Source organism: Tauraco erythrolophus, chromosome 12 (genome assembly GCF_009769465.1).
Source record: "Tauraco erythrolophus isolate bTauEry1 chromosome 12, bTauEry1.pri, whole genome shotgun sequence".
Classification (NCBI taxonomy): Eukaryota; Metazoa; Chordata; class Aves; order Musophagiformes; family Musophagidae; genus Tauraco; species Tauraco erythrolophus.
The window spans coordinates 5,588,929-5,608,039 of record NC_141476.1 but is presented as its reverse complement, the minus strand read 5'-3'; the positions used below and the strand labels follow the sequence as shown (position 1 = coordinate 5,608,039).

General features: G+C 42.1%; 1 protein-coding gene across 2 annotated transcripts in view; it reads right to left on the bottom strand.

The window, feature by feature from the left end:
• Nucleotides 1-970: 970 nt before the first annotated feature.
• The window catches only part of MDFIC2 (MyoD family inhibitor domain containing 2), a 44,811-nt gene continuing 26,670 nt past the window's right edge, over nt 971-19,111 (bottom strand). For both annotated transcript variants that reach the window (XM_086619218.1, XM_086619219.1), the window contains 2 exons: nt 5,590-5,811; nt 971-1,230 (listed from right to left, as the gene is read on the bottom strand). In XM_086619218.1, coding sequence (XP_086475344.1) covers nt 971-1,230; nt 5,590-5,811 — 482 coding nt within the window. The remainder of the gene's footprint in view (nt 1,231-5,589; nt 5,812-19,111) is intronic.

The window sequence follows — 19,111 nt, the reverse complement described above, 5'->3', positions numbered from 1 at the left end:
TAAAGGGAGTTTGAAAGCACAGCCAGGATAGATACTGTCATTTTGTAATCTTTTTGTGCACAGGTGGAGATACCTGTTTCCAATAGAATAGGTGGCAATATTCTGCTGCTTGCAGAAATCTCCCAAACGAAAATCAGGCGAAGGAGTTACTGGCTGTCCACGGGGTAATTCTCCTCTGGAAGTGTGCAGTCAATTCCCATTTAGGCTAATTACACTTAAGGAGCCCTTTCCTATAACTAATGAACAATAGGCATAACCTGTTATTACATAACCATAGGCACGCACATTAATACGCTGTCGAATTGCGCTGCCCTGTTAAAATGCTTCCTCTACAAAATTCACTGGAGATTTTTAGAGACATTTGCTGTAATTACCGCTAGCATGGTTTCTAATTCATTTAATTTTCTCTTCTACCTAAACTGAGAGTATGAGTGTGTTTTAAGAGATTGAATAAATAAATTTTTAATTATAAAATGATGCTGTATTATACATTATTAATAATAACCAACAATATGTAATACATGTTTAGGTATGAATCCATTAGGAAGATGAACTAACATATATCAGTCCTAAAATAATGTCCTAATTTGTCCTGTGTTTATGAATGGGGAAATCCGTGTTTAAAGCAATTAGAGGTTTATAAAAGAATCAGACTGACAGTGGGTAAAGCATCGAGCACACTTGGCACTTAGGAATTCTGTTGTCATCTATGGCAAAGGAGAAGACCCTTTTTTGTCCTTTATTGGTTTCTGCAGTTTGTGAAATCATGCAACCGGAATGGTACAGATGTACAGACCTCCAGGGCAGGAGCAGCATGATGCACATAGTCTTGGTTGGCAAACACTCTGGGTATTATTTTCATGGGGGTGTTCTTTCGTTTTGTTTTGTTTTTTTTTTAAAAAAAAAAGATCTACTTTGATCTCAGTTCACTTTCAGACAGTTTTGAGGAATTTTGTCACTTATTTTCCTGTTAGCGATAGCAGACTTCAGAAATCTCCATGGCCAGTTCCAGGCATTCCCCAGTCTCGTGGCATGACTCAAAAAGGCTGCAATCAATGTCACAGTCACAGTTGCAGTCGTTGTTGGCGTGGTCTTCGTTGGAGGTCTGGTAGTATCTATTGGATGGACAACAGGTATCTGTCAGCCAATGTTCACACGTATCAGGCAGCATTATAAGAAAGTCCCAAAATTGGCAGAACAAGCAGGCCAGGATAAGTGTTGCGCATTCATCTATGAAAAAGGAAAAGCAGTGAGACATAAGAAAAGGGCATCCTTGGTTACCCAGGTTCAGGCTAAGTGTCACTACACAGAAATGAGATACAAGACAGCACCCAGGGCTGGCTAAAAATACATTGATGATAACTGCTTCCGTAACCTCAAACGAAAGGATTTATATCTGTGTTATTTGTGCTGGAAAAACAACAGTGACATAAGAATACTTTGAATGAGAATATTCTGTGGCAGTGAAGTTCAGAGGAACAAGTACTCTATACCAACTTTACAGTGGGCTCAACAATCTTAAAGGTCTTTTCCAAACTTAATGATTCTGTGATTTTATGCTCTTAAAGAATCTGGGCTGTAAATTTCCGCAGAGGAGCGGACCTCACGCAGCCAGAATGCTGTGCTGTGGGGTTTGCAGCCTTGCAGGAGTTTGGAAGTGCTGCTGCTTTGTGATGCCACGTGCTGCCTGAGCAGCACACTTGATGCTGGAGTTTATCTTCTCTTCCACAAGAATTTCCAATTAAAGATAAAAATAATCAGACTCCTCCTGCTATTTCTAGGAAGGAAAAAAAGTTCAACAAAAAAAACCCTAAAAAAACTTTCAGGACTGTTTTAACCTGCATGTGAACAGTTCAGAACTGGCTCCTTCTTATCTGAAGAATACTTTTCTGGGCTGTCAGTCTGTTATAGTCTGATGTAATCCTTGCTGGAAGCCAGCGTGCAAGCACCCAGAGCTTTTGTGGAGAGTGGATGGGGCCCCCAGACTCTCCAGGTCTAATTCTTGCTTTTCTTCATGGTCAGTCTGGATGCATGGGATTGGGCATCCCTGGCTCATGGATTCCATATGACATCTGGACAATCTTCTGAGATGACTTTGTGAATAAGACGAGATCAGCACACGGGGGAGAAAAAGAGTACGGATTTGTCATCTGCTCCTAGTTTTGTTTGTAAAAGTATTCTGTTTCAGTAAAAATGTTTTAAGGACAGCTAGATCGCCTAACTGAAAACGGGGAGCAAACGCAAGTCTGGAGAACAGTGTGGAGAGAGGGCAGTGTGCTGACAGATTCTCAACCTACGGTCCTTCCACCTCCCCCCTGAAACAGGCTTCTCATTCAGAGACTTATTGATTTTTGAAAGGAGACAAAAGTTTGGAAAAATAGTATCAGCTGGGATGTGTGTCTGGAATCAGAGATCATTCCTGAAAACTTGGCCACTGTGATGAAAACTTTGTCTTATATTTGCTCCCCTCAAGAATCAACTCATTAACTCCCCACCGTTCAGGCGGCAGCATCTGGGGAGGCTGCCTGCGGGTGCGCGGGGCTCGGAGCAGGTGTGAGATTCTGACTGTGTGAATCCAGTTGGAGCGTAAAGACCCAGACCTTTCAATTTTAATTTTTTTTCCCTCCTTGTTTTTGGAAAGGAAAAATGCCTTCAACAATATGAATGCCTTTTCATTGGTTCTTTCAGGAAAGCATATGGTTATAACCACATTTCTTGCCCTAGGATGACTAACTGTGAACTCGTTCAACTGCATTGGTTCTGTTGTGGCATTTTCTCTCTCACGTAACATAAAGTTCACTGCCAGGAAGTTTCCAGAATTATACTTTTTTTTTTTTTTTTCTTTTTAAGCTTTCTTGATGAAAAACAAAATTACAAAATCATTCGTCTCTTTATTAAAAAAAAAAGGCAGTTAAAGCAGGTAGCAAGAATAAATAGCATGTGATAGAACTTCTTTCTAAGTAGCATATCATCACCAGTGTTATCAATTTTAATACTTATTTAAATATGTCAAGATCTATTTAAGTTCAGACAAGCACAACTAACTTCTAAGTCAGTTCTGTAGAATAAGAATGACTAGATTTGGATGATACTTAGTAAATTCATGCTTATATATTTTTTCTAACTAAATGAACTGAAATAATTATAAAATTGAAACGTTCTATAAGGTGACACCACTGCATTTAATTGTATGAAATTTACAGTGTAGAAAATGTAATCATTTTATCCAGTAGTCCATGGTGTAATTAAGACTATTCTTTTTTAGATATCTTATGTTTATAAAATTTCCTTTCTCTACATAGACATGAGATTAAATTCAAAATTACATATCAATTAAGGATATCTCAATTTTTTTCTTTTTTCTCTCCAAAGATCTGTTTTCTAATAACGTGGTTTTTTTTTTTCCCTGAATGTGTTAACCATAATGATGCTTATGTAATCTAGAGAGAATAGACATGATTCTTAGGGCTTCATCCAGGAAAGGGAGCACACAAAAAGCACAAGAATTTAATAATAAAGTAATGTTTCAGCACAGAGTCTGTGATGTGCAGTAAAGATGCTTTTAAATTCCCATCAGAGCACACACCATGAACTGTGATAATGGATGTAACACATTTCGAAAAATCTGCATGTGTGAGGCTTTTTTGTCCTGTTTTAAGTGGGGTAATGTATATAAATAATAGATATTACCAATTAAACATCCATTCCTATGCATTCATTTATATATTTGAAAATAAATTAGCCACAAACTACTTAAAAGAAGATGCAATCTCCTGTTTCCTCCTCTGTTTTCCCTGCTGTTTGCGAAACGGCACTACTGTGTTTATCTCAGTGAGAATGACGACCTCAGCTCTCATTCTCTACATTAGTAGATTAATTAGCACAAAAGAAGAAATCCTAATAATTTTTCTAGCCTGCCTCATCTCTAAGTTTTTCTGCTCACGCAGAGGATGCCCTGAGCAGACCTAGTCCAAAGCTCACGGCAGCCACGATGGTCACCCTTGGTGAGACCTATGAGCTTTGGATCTGCTCCTCTCTGAGCTCAGGGAACAAAATAATCTTCAACTTCCTCAGCTACCACTGTCCTCAGAGGTGCTCCGTGCACCAGTGAACAGGATTTGGCCTCGTGTGTGTGGAATAAGCAGTAACGTGTCAGAGTAGAGTGAGCAGAGTATGCAGTGACAACCACAAATCTGGCTTCCTTTGGTTTTCCTGGCTTCTGTCCAGCCCTTAACATTATTAATTGAGCACAGATTGGTGGGGTTTTTTTTGCTAATTTCCTTCACTTTTAGGTTTTTTAAGGAGTATGCAATCTGTTATTTGCATCACATGGTACATACCTGTATGCCAATAATGGTTGAGGGGCCCAATTGGACAGTCAGCAAACTCAGAAAATAGTGAGTGTCTGGACTAAGAGGACAAGTCCCCTAAATGAAGTAAGTACTTCAGATCCTTCATTGAAATTGAGTGTATTCTAATAGATGGATCAGAGATATTCCTTTAATTACAGGATCAGTGATACAATGGAGATGGTGATGGTTCCTGGAGAGTATGGTGGTTTACTGTGTTGGTCTATATTTAGAAGTTCTTAATTGAGAGATTGTTAGTATGATATGCGTGATAGATCCCAACTCCATCAGATATAACACACTAATCTGTTACTGCAAAAGGCACACACGAGAAACTTCAAAAATGCTTCATAGATGCACTCTTTTCATATCCATTGGAGTAACCAGGAACAGCTGGTTCACAGCACAATTCCACTAAAATCAAGGTGTTATATTGTTGAGATTAGCAGGAGTCATGCCCTTTGGTCTGTAATGAGTGTTCACAACCCATTCTGTTCCTCAACTCTTGGTTATACTATTGCCTCTAAAACTCTTACAAAACATAACATAGGTATTTGACTCTTTAAGTTGTGCTTTTGCACAACAAAAAGGATCAGCTCCTTTTCGAAAAAGGTAAGACAGCTCTGATTATTAGCTCAAAAGCATTTTATGTTCAATTTGCGAAAATGCACTTGCACTATTTCTTTGCAAAAAAGAACTACAGGGCTTCTGTTGCAAGTTTGGTTTGTAACTACCCATCATAGTGCTTTGTTGTCAAACACTTTTTTTTTTCCCAAAACGCGATGCACACTGAAGTAACCAGGAGTCCTAGCTATGTATATCTGCCTGGCCCAGAGCCATCAGGGCAGAGTATGAAGAGAGCTTCTCATCCTCATGAGTTTTGCTGTGTGGGTTTGGTGATGGGTCAGCAGAATGGCGCGTGAGATACTCTGTTTATCTGGTACCGACACTAGTACCGCTGTGCAAACACTCATTACGAAGGTGCAAATGCTCTGTTGCACAACAGGCTTCTAAGCTCCTCTTCTATGACTTTAGCACCACTGACAATTTAAGGTCATCTTCTACAGATTCTCGTCTACTGCAAAAATGTCTGAATGGCAACTTCATGCTGCTTTTGGCTGGGTTCTTGAACCTCCCGTTCAGCGTGTAAGCATTTATTTCAAGTTAGATACACACAGCGCTCTTGCAATGGGCACTATTTAGAAATCAGCTTAAATGTGATCTGTTTTATAAAACATACCGTCGCTGTCTCTCTGATGTACTGATGCGTCATCTTCGATGTAAGTGAATTCTCTGCATTTCTCCAGGGAAGCGATGGATGATGTGCTCGCAGCTGACAATTTCTTCTCAGTTTTGGTACCCTTTGATGAAGCGTCTGTGATGCTGAATTCTGCGACAGAACTCATAACGATACCTTTCATAGGCTTTTCATCTGTATGTTTTTCATTTGTAAGCTGGTTATCTGGTGGGATTAGGAAAAAAAAAAAGACTTGTTTGCAATACTAAGACAGAGATCTGAAAGAATAACATATGCAGAATTTCCAAGCCTACAGTTGTTTACTTCCAAGGCCTAACCCTGCTTTACCTAATGATTTCAGTCTCTTTAAGCAAGTTAAGTTTATTCATAGTATAAGTATTTGTGAACTTGCATTTTAAGTTTTTCTCTCAAACCCAGTGGACTCAGGGGCTAAGTAACAATTCACTTCCACTGGGTGGGATCAGGTTAGGAGAGAGAACAAACCTATTGCCTCAGTTTACATCTATTTGGAGTCCGATATCTGAACTTTAATCTGTGATATAAAAGAAGGCAAAACAATTATTTTGTTATTTTTCAACAGCAGCTCTGTTTCCCTAAATTTGCAGCCAACAATGTATGTGTAGGTAGTACCTAGATGCAGATGTGCCAGCTCTCCGTGGCTCATAATCTTGTAGCAAAGCAAGCCAGATGGTCTCTGTTTAACATCCAGATTCATTATTTCATCATTTCGTCCACACTTGTGATGTTGGCCTGGAAGTCAACTAGAAGATGGGATACTTCACATGCTGTCAGCATGCCAGAGAGGCAGCTCAAAAACCAGAGGGAGAGCTTAATTTTAAGCCCCAACTAGGGGAAAGGTTAAGAAGAGTTCTGAGCTCAATTTATTCTTGAAGAACTTCTCAGGCACAGATAAACATGGTTTGATATATAGTTTCACTTACTCTCTGAAGTGATCAAGAGGCCAAGAAACACAGTCATTGTCTCTATGGCTGGGATGATAAAACCTCATCAGTTCTTATCTACCACTGATTAACTCCTGCACCTCACATCAAGCACAGCCTCACTTCTTATCTTACTTAAATCTTGTGATATGCTTGCTCTTGAGCTATATACAGAAAATCAATCCTTACAAACACCTCAGTTTTGCAGATATTACTTTCTGAGAGGAACAGTAAGTGCTCTAAAGCAGTTAGTCTGTGCTTGGCTGCAAGGAGCCAGAAGAGAGACCTTGCATATCTCTCGTTTTTCAGGTACCTTTGGCCCCTGACATATATTAAAGAAAAGCCAAGAAAAAGTTGATATAGAGTGAAACCTTAATGAGACTCTGATTGTGTTCCATAGCATCCTTGCAGTTAAAAGGACAAAATGTGGATGGGATGAGTGGATTGCAAGGTAGGTGAAAAACCGCTGGGACTATTTGGCTTAAAGTGAGGGGAAGCAAGGACTTGAAGTCTAACATATCTGGAGCAAGTTCAAGGAAACCCACCAAGGTGGTGAGGGGTTTGGAACATCTGATGTATGAGGAGAGGCTGAGGGAGCTAGGTTTTGTTGGCCTGGAGAAAAGAAAGCAAAGAACGGTGCTGGATGATGTCTTCCACTTCATTAACCAGAGTAATGGAGAAGCCAAGACCTCAACTCCTTCCAGCAGCACACAGTGGTAAAAGGCTAGGCCACTGCCACAAGCAGCAGCAAGGGCGACTGGGGCTGCATATGGGAACAAATTCCTCATCATGGGAGGTGTAAAGCATCAGGGCAGCCCCAGATGAGACTGGGGAGTGTCTTATTGCAGAATTAGCCCTTGTTTGAGGCAAAGGCTAGTTCCCATATGCAGCCCCAGTCGCCCTTGCTGCTGCTTGTGGCAGTGGCCTAGCCTTTTACCACTGTGTGCTGCTGGAAGGAGTTGAGGTCTTGGCTTCTCCATTACTCTGGTTAATGAAGTGGAAGACATCATCCAGCACCGTTCTTTGCTAGGTGACTTCTAGAAGTCTACTCCAAGCTATTTTCTATGATTCTATCTACTTACAGAATGAGTAAGAAATTAATTTAAATTTTTACTCATAGTCAGATTTCATGCAGTTTTAGATCATCTTCATGTGGTGAAATATGTAGAAGCAGAAAAGCTTGGTAGAGATAAGCATAGTAAGACCTTGGGGGAGGATAAGAAGAAATACTAAGCTATTGTTTTTATTTTAACTTTAAATCACTTCTCTAAAAATGTATGTTGGCAGATTTTTGAACTTGTAATAATGACAAAGTCTACTATGAAGGAAACATGGGTTTTCCCTGTCCTGGAGAGTTTATGGATTGGCCTTAGGCAGAGAGTAACTGGTGGAATAGAGAGAAGCAGAGAGAAGGAGACCGTAAGACAGCAGCGGTGCAGAGAGGAGTCTCAGAAACCTGTAACTGTCAGTTTTTGTGAGCGTTATGACAAAAGAAAGCCACGGGCGAGACTTGGGAAGGGCAGGAGAGCGGTGACTCCTCTGAGTACAGACCAGTAGTGCAAAGCACAGTGGTGCTTGCCTGCATGCTGTACACTTGGTCATAGGAAACCAGCATCCTGGGCAAACACGTCTGATTTTGCCCATCTGTGATAATTTGTTGATGGTTTTTGCCCCAGAGTAAGTAAATATAGCTTCCCCCTCCCCGATTTTTTTTGGCCAGCCTCTTGAGTCCAAAATGTGAAAATTCATTCATTTTTTATGTACTTACATGTACAGTAACCTCTTTTCCAGTGTTTATAAATCAGTGGCATGCCACAATTTTTCCTGCACTTTCTTTTTTTCCTGCTTTTTTAATATATTGTCTCCAGGAAAAGTTGTGCTAATTGAAGTAGCAGAGCTCTGGAGGAAGCAATGTCCTGCTTACGCATTGGATTTATTGGATAAGAATTGTGAGTCCAAAAGACACATGCCCCACCTGTTATTCGGGTGCCAATCTTACAAATGGATCTTGTTTGTCCAGGCTGAGAGCTACACGCAGGCTGAGCAGCTGAATACACATGGATCAGACTGAAAGGTCTAGGCAAGAATGACGATTTCTATCATTTTCCACTTTCAAAATTGGCCCAGAAGTCTAAACTGGATATATTTTAAACCACGATGTATCTGTGGAGTTCCCCGTTTCTGCAGCAATACAATGGCCCACAGAATGCATTTAAGCATTCAACAAATGGGACTGAAAAAAAGTCAGACGGAAGTAATCAGTAAATGCCAGACTAACATTTACTGTATCCACCGACTTCTACTATTCATGCTTCGAGTCAATTTTTATTCTTGAAGTGCTGTTGAAGAGAAATCAAAACCAGAAATAGAAAGGCATAGACATAACCTGAATTTTTCAATTCAGCACCATCAAACAAAAGGGTAACAAAAGCTGTCATTCAAGAACTCTTCTGTTTGTTAAAGTACACTACATCTTTGAAAATACAGTACATTTTAGTGTCAGACTCTTAGTTTGAAAAGCTCCCTTTAAGTAATGTTATACTTGTCTTGTACAGCTAGATCAAGTCTTCATGCAATCACCGTAACGAGCAGCTTGCTATGACAAGCGAGATCCTTGCTTCCAGAAAACAGTGCGGTAGGGGCTAAAGCAGTGTACAATTATAGGTCTCCATTTCATTTTTATGCAATTACCTTCAGTTCAGCTGTGGGTCCATCTACATTATGTCTTTCATCAATTTAATGTTTGCACAAAGGGTCTAAAGAAATAAAGATTATGCTAGACCAGCATAAAAAAAAAAGTGGTTAGCACTTTTTTCTTTTATAGTTTGTTGCTGCATGGAACAGTTGTAAGTTGAGTTTGGAACAAACAAGTGGAGCCAAATAGGCTTTAAAAATATATTAGGTACAACTGATATTTAAGATTACTGTTAAATGAGAATGTAAAAAGAAATCTAAATTACAATTAGAGATGGATAGAGGGTCAAACTTTGTTAGTGACTTTTAGGAGCATCTATTCAGCTTCAGATATCCACGAATATCTGTGAGTTTAACCTATAGGAATCATCCACTGAAGTGAATTAGAAGGGAAAAAGAAGTGTATCATGATGAAGAAAGCTCAGATTATTCAGTGTTAGACTGTTAAGCAGAGGCAGCTAGAGGTAAACCCCCACCATGTGCCATTTTTAAATACTATCATGAAGTAGCAACTTTCTTCCTCATATGAGGAAGCTGGGGCTTGCCTCAATTCCTTTCCACTGATGCCAGCCCCAGATCCCTCTGAGTAATAGCAAGGAGCAGTGATACCAACACTGGCATTTGCAGTAGGTCCCCTGACCTCTATTTCTCTTTATTGACTTCAGCAGAAACCAGGGTCTTGCAGCCCTGGAGAATAGAAGGCTGGAGTTTCCTGGCATCCTTTTGAAACCAGCTTTTATATAGTGGCATATAAATGCTCTGAGTCTGGTTTTTTAGCAAGAGACAGGGGATAAGAGGCACTCTGTTCTGCGGAACAGGGACTGCAGCAATATGGGCAATGACAAAGAGCTGCTTAGAGCAACTGGTTAGGGGAAGTTGCCACTGCAAGAGAAGGAGGAGAACTGATCTATCACCCTACATAGGGCTCATACACGTTTTACAAGCAAAGGACAAGAGAGCCTGTGGCTTTACTTGCTGGTGGCATTTGTTTCCAATCCATCTCGACAGTGGCCCTTTGCCTCACAGCCCTGCAGCAAGGATTCCCAAAGGTTAATGGTGAACTGCGTGCAAAACTCTTAGCGGTTTAGGACATGTAACTTCTTAATTTCACCGTGAGGCATCTTTGTGTATCAGTGCAGCGAAAGAGTCGAAGGAATGCCTGGCTGATCTCCCTGCCATTCGTTATCCCATGCACCGCTGTCGCTACCTGTCTATTTAATATATCACATGCTCGTCACGGAAAGAGCTGTGTGCCATGTCCATTCAGTCCCGAGATGAAGCAGGCAGAGCTACATCAGACCTGATGGATGATAACTTGTAAGTATAAAGGCTTGAAATGAACTCACTTGTTTTTAAAAGACTCGTAATAAAATGAAACCAAAACCTCAGGTCTCAATGACCATGTTTCAAAGAAGAAAAAGTAAAAAGAAAAACAAAATACTTTTTCCTGCCAGACTAAAGGACATCATTTGTCTTACAGCGGCACTGAGGGGGGATGCCAAGGGTATCATCCCTGCATGGTGTGACACATGCGTTGGACCAGCAGGTCACCTGGATGGTCCTGGCTGCTCAGTGTCACTTCAGGGAGCTGTGGGAGAGGCAGGGAGCTGGTGCAGCTGTCTTGGTGGAAGAACAAAACAACATTGCAGAGGGACACCATAAATAAAGGTGGTTTGGCACATGTACCACCCCCAGCCACTTAGTGACAGTCATTGACTTTGGGAGTTGTTGCTTTAGAGGCAAATAGAAGCAAGCATGCTTCCTTGCAGGGAGAGGTTACATGGGATGGTGCACTGTTTCTGTTACCCTCTGTCTCATTTCTGGAAAAGAAGCCAAAAATAAAAAGCTAAGAGAGAAAGTTTCATCTGAGAAGAGGGGAAGAGGATCACTGGCAAACAGAAGTTTCTGTTTCAGGTAGGCGCAGAAAATGTGAGAGCTGCGAGGTCTGCGATGAAACGTGGGGCATCATCCATGCCCAAACATCCCAGAAACCTTAAATGAGGTTCCTAAATCATCAACAAAGGAGGAGAGAGGAAGTTGCAGCCCAAGCTCCAACCTCTGTGGCTTAGCCATCTTAATGGACAAGATGTCCAAGGTCCTCATGGTGACAAACCAGATCCCCACATGGGTGCTGAGCTCCTCCACCTCTGCTGTGTTTGCCAGGCCAGCTACTCCATGCGTAGGGCTTGGAGGCTTAAATCTTCCTTCCTTCTTTCTCCCAGGATCAGGGAGGCAAAGCAGGAGGTGGTGTGGGACTATCCCTACAGTAAGTGTAGCCTAGGGAGCAAACTCCGTGGGAACTGCTCTCATCCATGTAGGAGAGGCCAGAGGGAGACTGGGTGTCACAGGTCAACCTGAAGCAAGCTGCTCTAGACTAATATATCATGGGTGCTTTCATAGTTTCGTGCCCATTACATTTTGCTGAGCTCAGGCATAAGGATACAGGGGATTTAGAGACTGTTTATTTTCGTCGTGAGGAAACAGGAAATAGTACGCAAGGCTATAAATATACATTGGACTTCATATGACATCATGAACTCGTGCAAGTGCTTCTCTTGTGATTTATGATGATGGACTGGCAATTCGCAGGAGCTTTGAGTTTATTTTATTTTGCTGTTGCAGTAACAAAGCTAATGGTGCAATCCTGGGAGGGGGGATTTTATCAATAGCGAATTTTTGACCTCATTGCATACATTTTAACTTCATGAATTAGTGACCCAGCTGACTGTAAAGCCTTCTATAGGCTTATTATAAATCTATCACAGGACTGGCAAAAAATTTTGGCTTAGATCCTAAACTCTGACAGGCATGTGTTGATGGACTGTGTAGCAAGCACTTCCACTAATATTTCTCACTAATTATACCATATATTAAGAAAAATGAATGAAGCCAATGTTTATATGCAGCTTTAACTGCTTTTGATATAAGAAAGCAACACAATCCCTAATAAATTTTCACCTTCAACATTTCTATTCATTATAATTTTTACCATGATGAATGAAGTTAGAACTGGAGAGGGAGGGGGTTCATCTTGAAATCTGTTCAGTGAATGACTGAATTTACTTCCCTTCCCCAACTTGTGTTGAGGAAGGAGGGAACAGATGGACACAGGAAGAAGAGGGAGGCGAGCGTGGAACGAAGGAGATGGGTGAGGAACAGATGGAGCCGGGGGAAAGTGAAGAGGAGAGTCAGCAAGGATGGTAGGAAAGTTTTCCACTTGACCTTGAGTTGAAATGAAGATCTGCATACACCATGGGGCAGCTAGATTTTGGGATGCATCCTTTTTTCTTTTTGTGGTACTTATTCCTGAAAGTCTTGTGGGCCATCCCAGTGGATCAGCAGAACCAGAACCTAGATTTTCTTGCAGGGATAGCAGCTGCAGAAGGACATCTGCGTTGTGTTCAAGTCCCATAATGGTAATGGCAGGGGAGAGATGTGTGCAAACGCAGTACTTAAAATGCATTGGGGTGTGGTAAGTCCCCCAGGCACCCCAGCCAACCCAGAAACTGGACCTTATGGGTTTGAAGAGGTATCTTATACCCTGTTTGTTAGAATGCAATGGCCAAAATACTCAAGGCGATTGATGATTTTACCTGCTTAAAGAAAGACATTTGAGATGGCCTGATTTTCAGAATATGCTGAACATCTGCTCTTGGAGGTGTATTGAATTATATAGCCCAAATCACTAGTAAGTCCTGGAAAATCTTGATTATATTCTTAATTCTATTAAATTGCCTGCATATAGTCCATTGGTTCTGGCTTTGCTAGCTGAAGAATGGAAGAGGTGAAAGTTAAATATTGGCCATGTGTGTCATTCCCTTTGAAGAAAATGGGAGCCATGTGCACTCACCTAACAGCAAAGTTTGGCCCTGACTATGATTTCACAGCTAGGCCCTAACTTCAGGAATGCCAAAGCACTAAATGACTTGATTGGAGTAATCTGATCAATGCTATATTTTCACTGGGGATTTAAATTGCACACACAACAGGAGCAGTTAGTTTCCTTCTCTCTCAAAACCGCTTTTCTCTGCAGATTTGATAGCCTAAATATGAAGTTTTGCTCTCATCACACAAATAAGTGAAATGCCAGAAAACGTACGTCAAATAAAATGCACAACATTACATCCTTTTTACTTTTTGGAGGCTGTTTAAGAAAATGGCTTCATTATTTTTGACTGAATAAAAGGTTCCTTTAAGGGATTTCAATAGGTGACATGAAAAATGTTAATACGAATGATCAAGACAATGGAGGTTAAAACTGTTGTGAAAATATGTTTCTTTTATAGATCTCAGCTGTTGGAAGAGTTACAGAATAAATATACGGTAGTGCTGACATTCAGTGCTGTTTCATCTTAGCAAAAGAGTTTTTAATAAAGAAAATTCTTTTCAAGGAATGCTTTCTGCAGCCAGTCTTCAAAAAGAGGTTTTCCCCCCTCCTAGTTTAATAAAATTAAAGTAATATGTCATATTGATATGTCGATATGTTTTTCAATAAACTTTTTCACAGAGATTTTTTTAAAATTCTCTTCACTTTAAAAATTATAATTATATGTCTTCCTCCCACTTTGAAAATGGCACAAGGTGCTCATTTGCAGAGCTCTACTGTTCAAATCTTCACTGAGAATAGAAATGTCATGACTCAGTTAACAATGCTTTATTATTCACATTGATCTTTTTTTACAGTGTTCTTTATCTCAAAAACATTGTAAATCAGATATCTTCCTCCCACTCTTTTGTTCATTTGCAAATTTTTATTATTCTAGTTTAAAAAAGCAATGGAGTGTCAAGAGTCACTGTATATTGTTTATGTTCTTTTTTGCTTTAAAATTACTTTTAACTATAAAAAGATGTACAGTAGGGAAAAAAAAGCTGGATTTAAGGATGCTTAAAAAAGAATCGAAGGGATCAGTGTGAATTTTACGTTGTTCACTTACGCTTTAGAGTTGTAAAGGACTTCACAAGAAGGGGGATCCAACGTTTTATGAAAAGGTTTTTATGTGCTAATTCAAAAGTCCCTATTGCATCAGACATCATCATCCGCATTAGACACCGGACATAATTCATACTCTCAAGGAACACAGTAGCAAAATTCACAGCTGCTTTTGTAGCATCTTTGCTGGATGGTTTACAGGTGCCTGTCCAGAGCCCTGCACTCCCCATCGCTCTGTGTCAGAGCTTGGCGCCACGTCCTCAGGAGCCCTCGGCTGATAAGCACCAGGATAAATCACCAGATTTTCCTAGGAACTTCACAGCTTTGGTATGAAGTGTTAACTGCAGCAGAAACACAACCTCAGCTGGTCAACAGGCGATGCAATCACTGAAACCCACGGGCCAGGGTGCACTATCAGCTGTGCATCCTCCAGCAGAGCTGAGGCAGAGCCCCAAAGGTTGGCTTCTGGATTGTATCTTCCAAATTCTGTTTCAGCCACTTTTTTCTTTCCTACCAAGTTTTTCTTTAGGTCTCTATTTACATTCTGGCTGTTGTGACTGTATGAAGTGACCTCCATAAAATAAATCCATTACAGTAATTTGGGTTAGTCCAGAGAACGGAAGGATCTCTTGACAGTTCATGTACTGCTTGATGATAGGTACAATTTTTTTTTTTTTCTTTGGTCCATTTTGAATTAATTTCCTCCAGTTTATGATCAGGGCATCCTGGCACCCTGTTGTTACTTCAGCAGCTCTTGAAAGAGTTCATCCTCTCTGAGGGTCTCTGAGAAGGAGTGCCTATTTTGGAAGCTGAATTTAAGCCCCAGGTTGGATTTTTGGATCTTGTAAGTGGTGACTGAATCACGTGAAACAGCCCTAAAAAACTTTTGTAAAGAAAAATAAAGTCTGCTTTCCACATTCTTTTGTTTCTTTCTTTCTGTTTCAAGGCTGTACTCTCCTGACATTTTGCTAAAAGGGCTAATTAAACCAACTTAGAGCAAGTAAGTCTCAAACTCAACCCATACTGAAATCACATAGCCCTGTCCTTCCCCCTCCAAGTGGAGGGCTAAGCGTCTATTTATTTTTATTAATGTCAGCAGGTCACCCCGGACACCACAGGGCCATGCCAGTCCCAGTCCCCTCCCCAGGCTGCAGGGATTTGGGAGGCACAGCCCCGTGCAGAGCCCCTGAGGTCACCCCACTGATGTGGCTGCATGGACAGATCCATCCCAGCTCTCCTGGTCAACTGCTTGTACTGCAGGGATAGCTCAAAACTCTCAAATTCTCTTTGTTGCTCTCTGGAGAGTGTGAAGCTGGAGATTTTGGTGCATTATCTTATCTGAATTAATTGTGTTTTCAAACTAAAGAAAAATGAAACATCATTATTATTATTATTGTTGTTGTTATTATTATTATTAAATTATTATTATTATTACAGTCCTTCCCTTGGCTGCACTGCTGCATTAATTCAGTCTTCCTTCCTTCCTCTCATGGTCAGTTACTCACCCCATCAATGAGCTTAAGACTCTGTGCCAATATGATCAAGATTTAGAAACAAAATCCTAACCAGAATGGAGTAGCCAGAAGTGAACAGGGCGTTATTTAACATGTTGGCACAGTACCTAAAGGTGAGTCTCATCCATGAACATGCTTGTGCAATTGCTCGCTCTGTTTAGTTTGGGAAATTTATAGATAATGTAAAACAGAAAATGCTGAGCTTATTACAAAGGAATTTTTTTTCCACCTAAAACTTTGTGACATTAAATCTGGAAAGCACTTAAAATTCTCAGTTTTATTTTTGGTAAGCACTATCTATTGAAAAGCAAAAATATCAGAGGGATCTCTAGGCAGAATTCGTGAACTTTCCAATGAATAGACAGCACAGTGTCTTCCTTTCATGTCCCAAGGTCTTTGGCATCTGTGCCGCTTTCTGAATGACTCTGAAGTTATGTGCCAAGAGTTTATTCCCAAAGCAGGTATTACACACGGTTATGGTCACAAAGCTATCCTTGCACAGCGTTAATGCTGGAGGAGATCCGAGGCTGTCAGCATTTTGATTTGGTGGGGGAAACACCATCAAAACCACATATATTCTTAAAATATATCCAAACAGTTTAAATGCTGTCAAATAGAGCTGCAAATCACAGAAGATGCAGCATTTGTTATAGACGGCCCTTAAAGCTCTACTCATGGTAAATTGGCATGTGATAACATATGACTACAAAAAAAAAGATGTCTTCTAATAAGTTATAAAAGCTTTTCTTTGATTTGAATCCAATGATGAGTGGCAATCTGTGAGAGTCTTATGTCTTCTAGAGACTTTCCTAGCAATTGCCTTCATTTTTTCCCTCTCAGCTGCATGCCATACCAGAACACTACTGGCAGCTGGACTTGTCCACTACTGCAAATGTTATTAATCTTATTGCCACCTGAGCACCTCCCCTGGTGGTGCCAAGCAGCCTTTGCAAAACCATGCTGGAAAGCCATTTATTTAGCTCCGCAAGGGCCTGGTCCATTATCAGCAGATGTCGATGGAAAGACTTCCAGGGAGCTCAGGAAATGAGGCTCCAAAACAACCTCCGATACGGTAGCCTTCTCTGGGTTTCTTTGGTCCTTTCCTCGGAAAGAGTCGTAGACAAAGCAATCAGCAATATCTGAAGCAGAAGATGTATCATACTATACACGTTTTCACAATGCATATTTTTTTTCCTGGGAGACTCCAGAGATGCAGAAGATGTATTCTAGGGGCACACAGATGACATCTATGGTTTCTTAGTAGTGTAATAAGTACTTTCAGGATGGTACACTCTTGTCTGCTCTGGCAAAGGCAAACATGGTAACAGTTCTGCTCGCAGTATTAAATACAGTTCTCTCGCTGTGCAGTGGAAGGATGTGTTTAAACTCTCAGTCTATCACTATTCCTGGATAACTTAAGATTGTCCAGGAACACTCAAGGTGTCTTTGTATATATGTTATGGTTTGAAGTGGGGGGGGAGGTCCGGGTGGCAGAAGCTGCCCATCACACCAGACTCCCATTGCCCTCGGGGCTTGAGCCAATCGGCGCCTCTGCGAATTGCCCTATTTACGTCGGGACAAAGGAACCGGAAAGGTGTGCCGGTGCCCAGGAGCGAGGAGACGGGAGGGGGGCACGGCCCCCGCTCCCAGCGCCCGGCCGGGCCGGCGCCCGCCCCGTCGAGGATGGCGGCGGCGGAGCCGCTTGGGGAACTCGGGGAGAGCCCCGCTCCCGGGGTGCCCACCGGGCCGAGTTCACCCAGAAAGGACTGAGATCTGAGAGAAACGGCCACACAGATAAGAGGTCAGTGAAGATGGAACCCTTTGCAGCCAGCCCTCGGTGGAGCAAGCAGAGCCCCACTCGCAGCCCGTGGAGGATCCATGTCGAGAAGAGATGCCAGAGCCTGAGTACGGTGCATCTAGAGTCCGTGGGATGCCCCCGCCGACGGGGAGGTGTTTCGTTAAAGGAGATGCCTGAGCCTGAGACTGTTGTGAATCCTGGGCACAGGGCGAGGCGCATTTACGCATTTATGCATCTAAGTCTGTGCGGAGACGCATTTAAGGTCGGTATGATGACCCACGCCAGAGCGAGTGGCTACAGCTCCTTAAAAGCCCAGGGCTGGTAAAGCCCGTACTTGGGGCAATCTGATGGGGTAAGGATTTGCCCCCCAGCGGGCAGGATTCACGCTTTCGCCGTGAGTAGGGGATCCACTGGAGCAAGGGACGATGGTGTAAGGACTCATTCTCCTTTAAGGGAAGCAGCAGTAACAACTTGGAATGAACTGACCTGCACTCCCCCATTCCCTGCCCCCTGCGCCGCTTGGGGGAGGAGGTAGAGCCGGGAAGAAGAAGCAAAGGCGGGGGGAGTGGTGTTGTTTTTAAGACCTGGCCTTGTTTTCTTGTTATCCTCTCAAGTAACCGTTTTTGTTTGCTTTTCTCTTTCTAGGTAGCTGTTAAAAAATAGCTTTGCTTTAAGAAAACAGCCTCTTTTGCCCGGGACCGTGGTTGGTGGGTGCTCCTCTGTTCCTGTCTCGACTCTCAGTTCTTTTATTACGTTTTTCTCCTCTCCATTTTACTGGAGTGGGAGAGCTGCGTGAGGTTTAGTTGCCAGATCGGCCTAACCCATGACAATATATTAACTTGTTCAGAACAAAATGGTGTTCTTAGAAAACATTAATCTTACGGCAAAATAAAGTTTCCTTCATGACTCTGCTACAAAGGTTTCCAAACAGCTGCTTGTTCATTGGGGTGAATGAAATACTAGGTTCAGCCTGGTCACAAGTGCCAACACGTAATTTCTTCTCGCCGTGGCACCTTCGCCGCAGTCATTTCCACCTGGCTTTGTGATGCCGGCAAGTGCGGTACTACCACAATGTCCTCATTGTCGGAGCTTTCAGAGGAGAGCTGCGGAGTTCCGGCAGCCTCAGTGAAACACCAGCCTCTCCCCAGCACCAGCTCTTCGTCCTGCTCTACAAGGAACCGCGCTCCAGAGGAGTGCTGGCTGTGATAAGTGAACACCAGCAGTTTCAGGTGTTGCTGGATGGTAAGTCAGCATGCTCCCACCTGTCTGTGGACCACGCATGAAGACCAAAGGGTCCTTTGGGTGACCTTCAGTGGGCTGAGCTCGCCAAAGCCCCGGGGAGCAGCACCTTTTGTCTGTCCCCTCGGGGCTGCCCCGGCACATGGGCTGGGGAAAGCTCAATCCTCCCCTCCACGCTTCCTCCTATCAAAACTTTCACCGAAGCTTTTGCTCAAGGCTCAGGTGAACAACCCCTTCCAAGCAAGGAGGTCACAGCCCAGGCCCAGAGAGGAAAACGTGGGTGTCAATGAAATGGAAGAGGCGTTGGTGTTTTAGCACTGAGATTAGGCAGAGTCTAACCCCCATTAATCCTTCAGAGCAGGGCCTCTGGTTTGTTCTTTTTTCAATC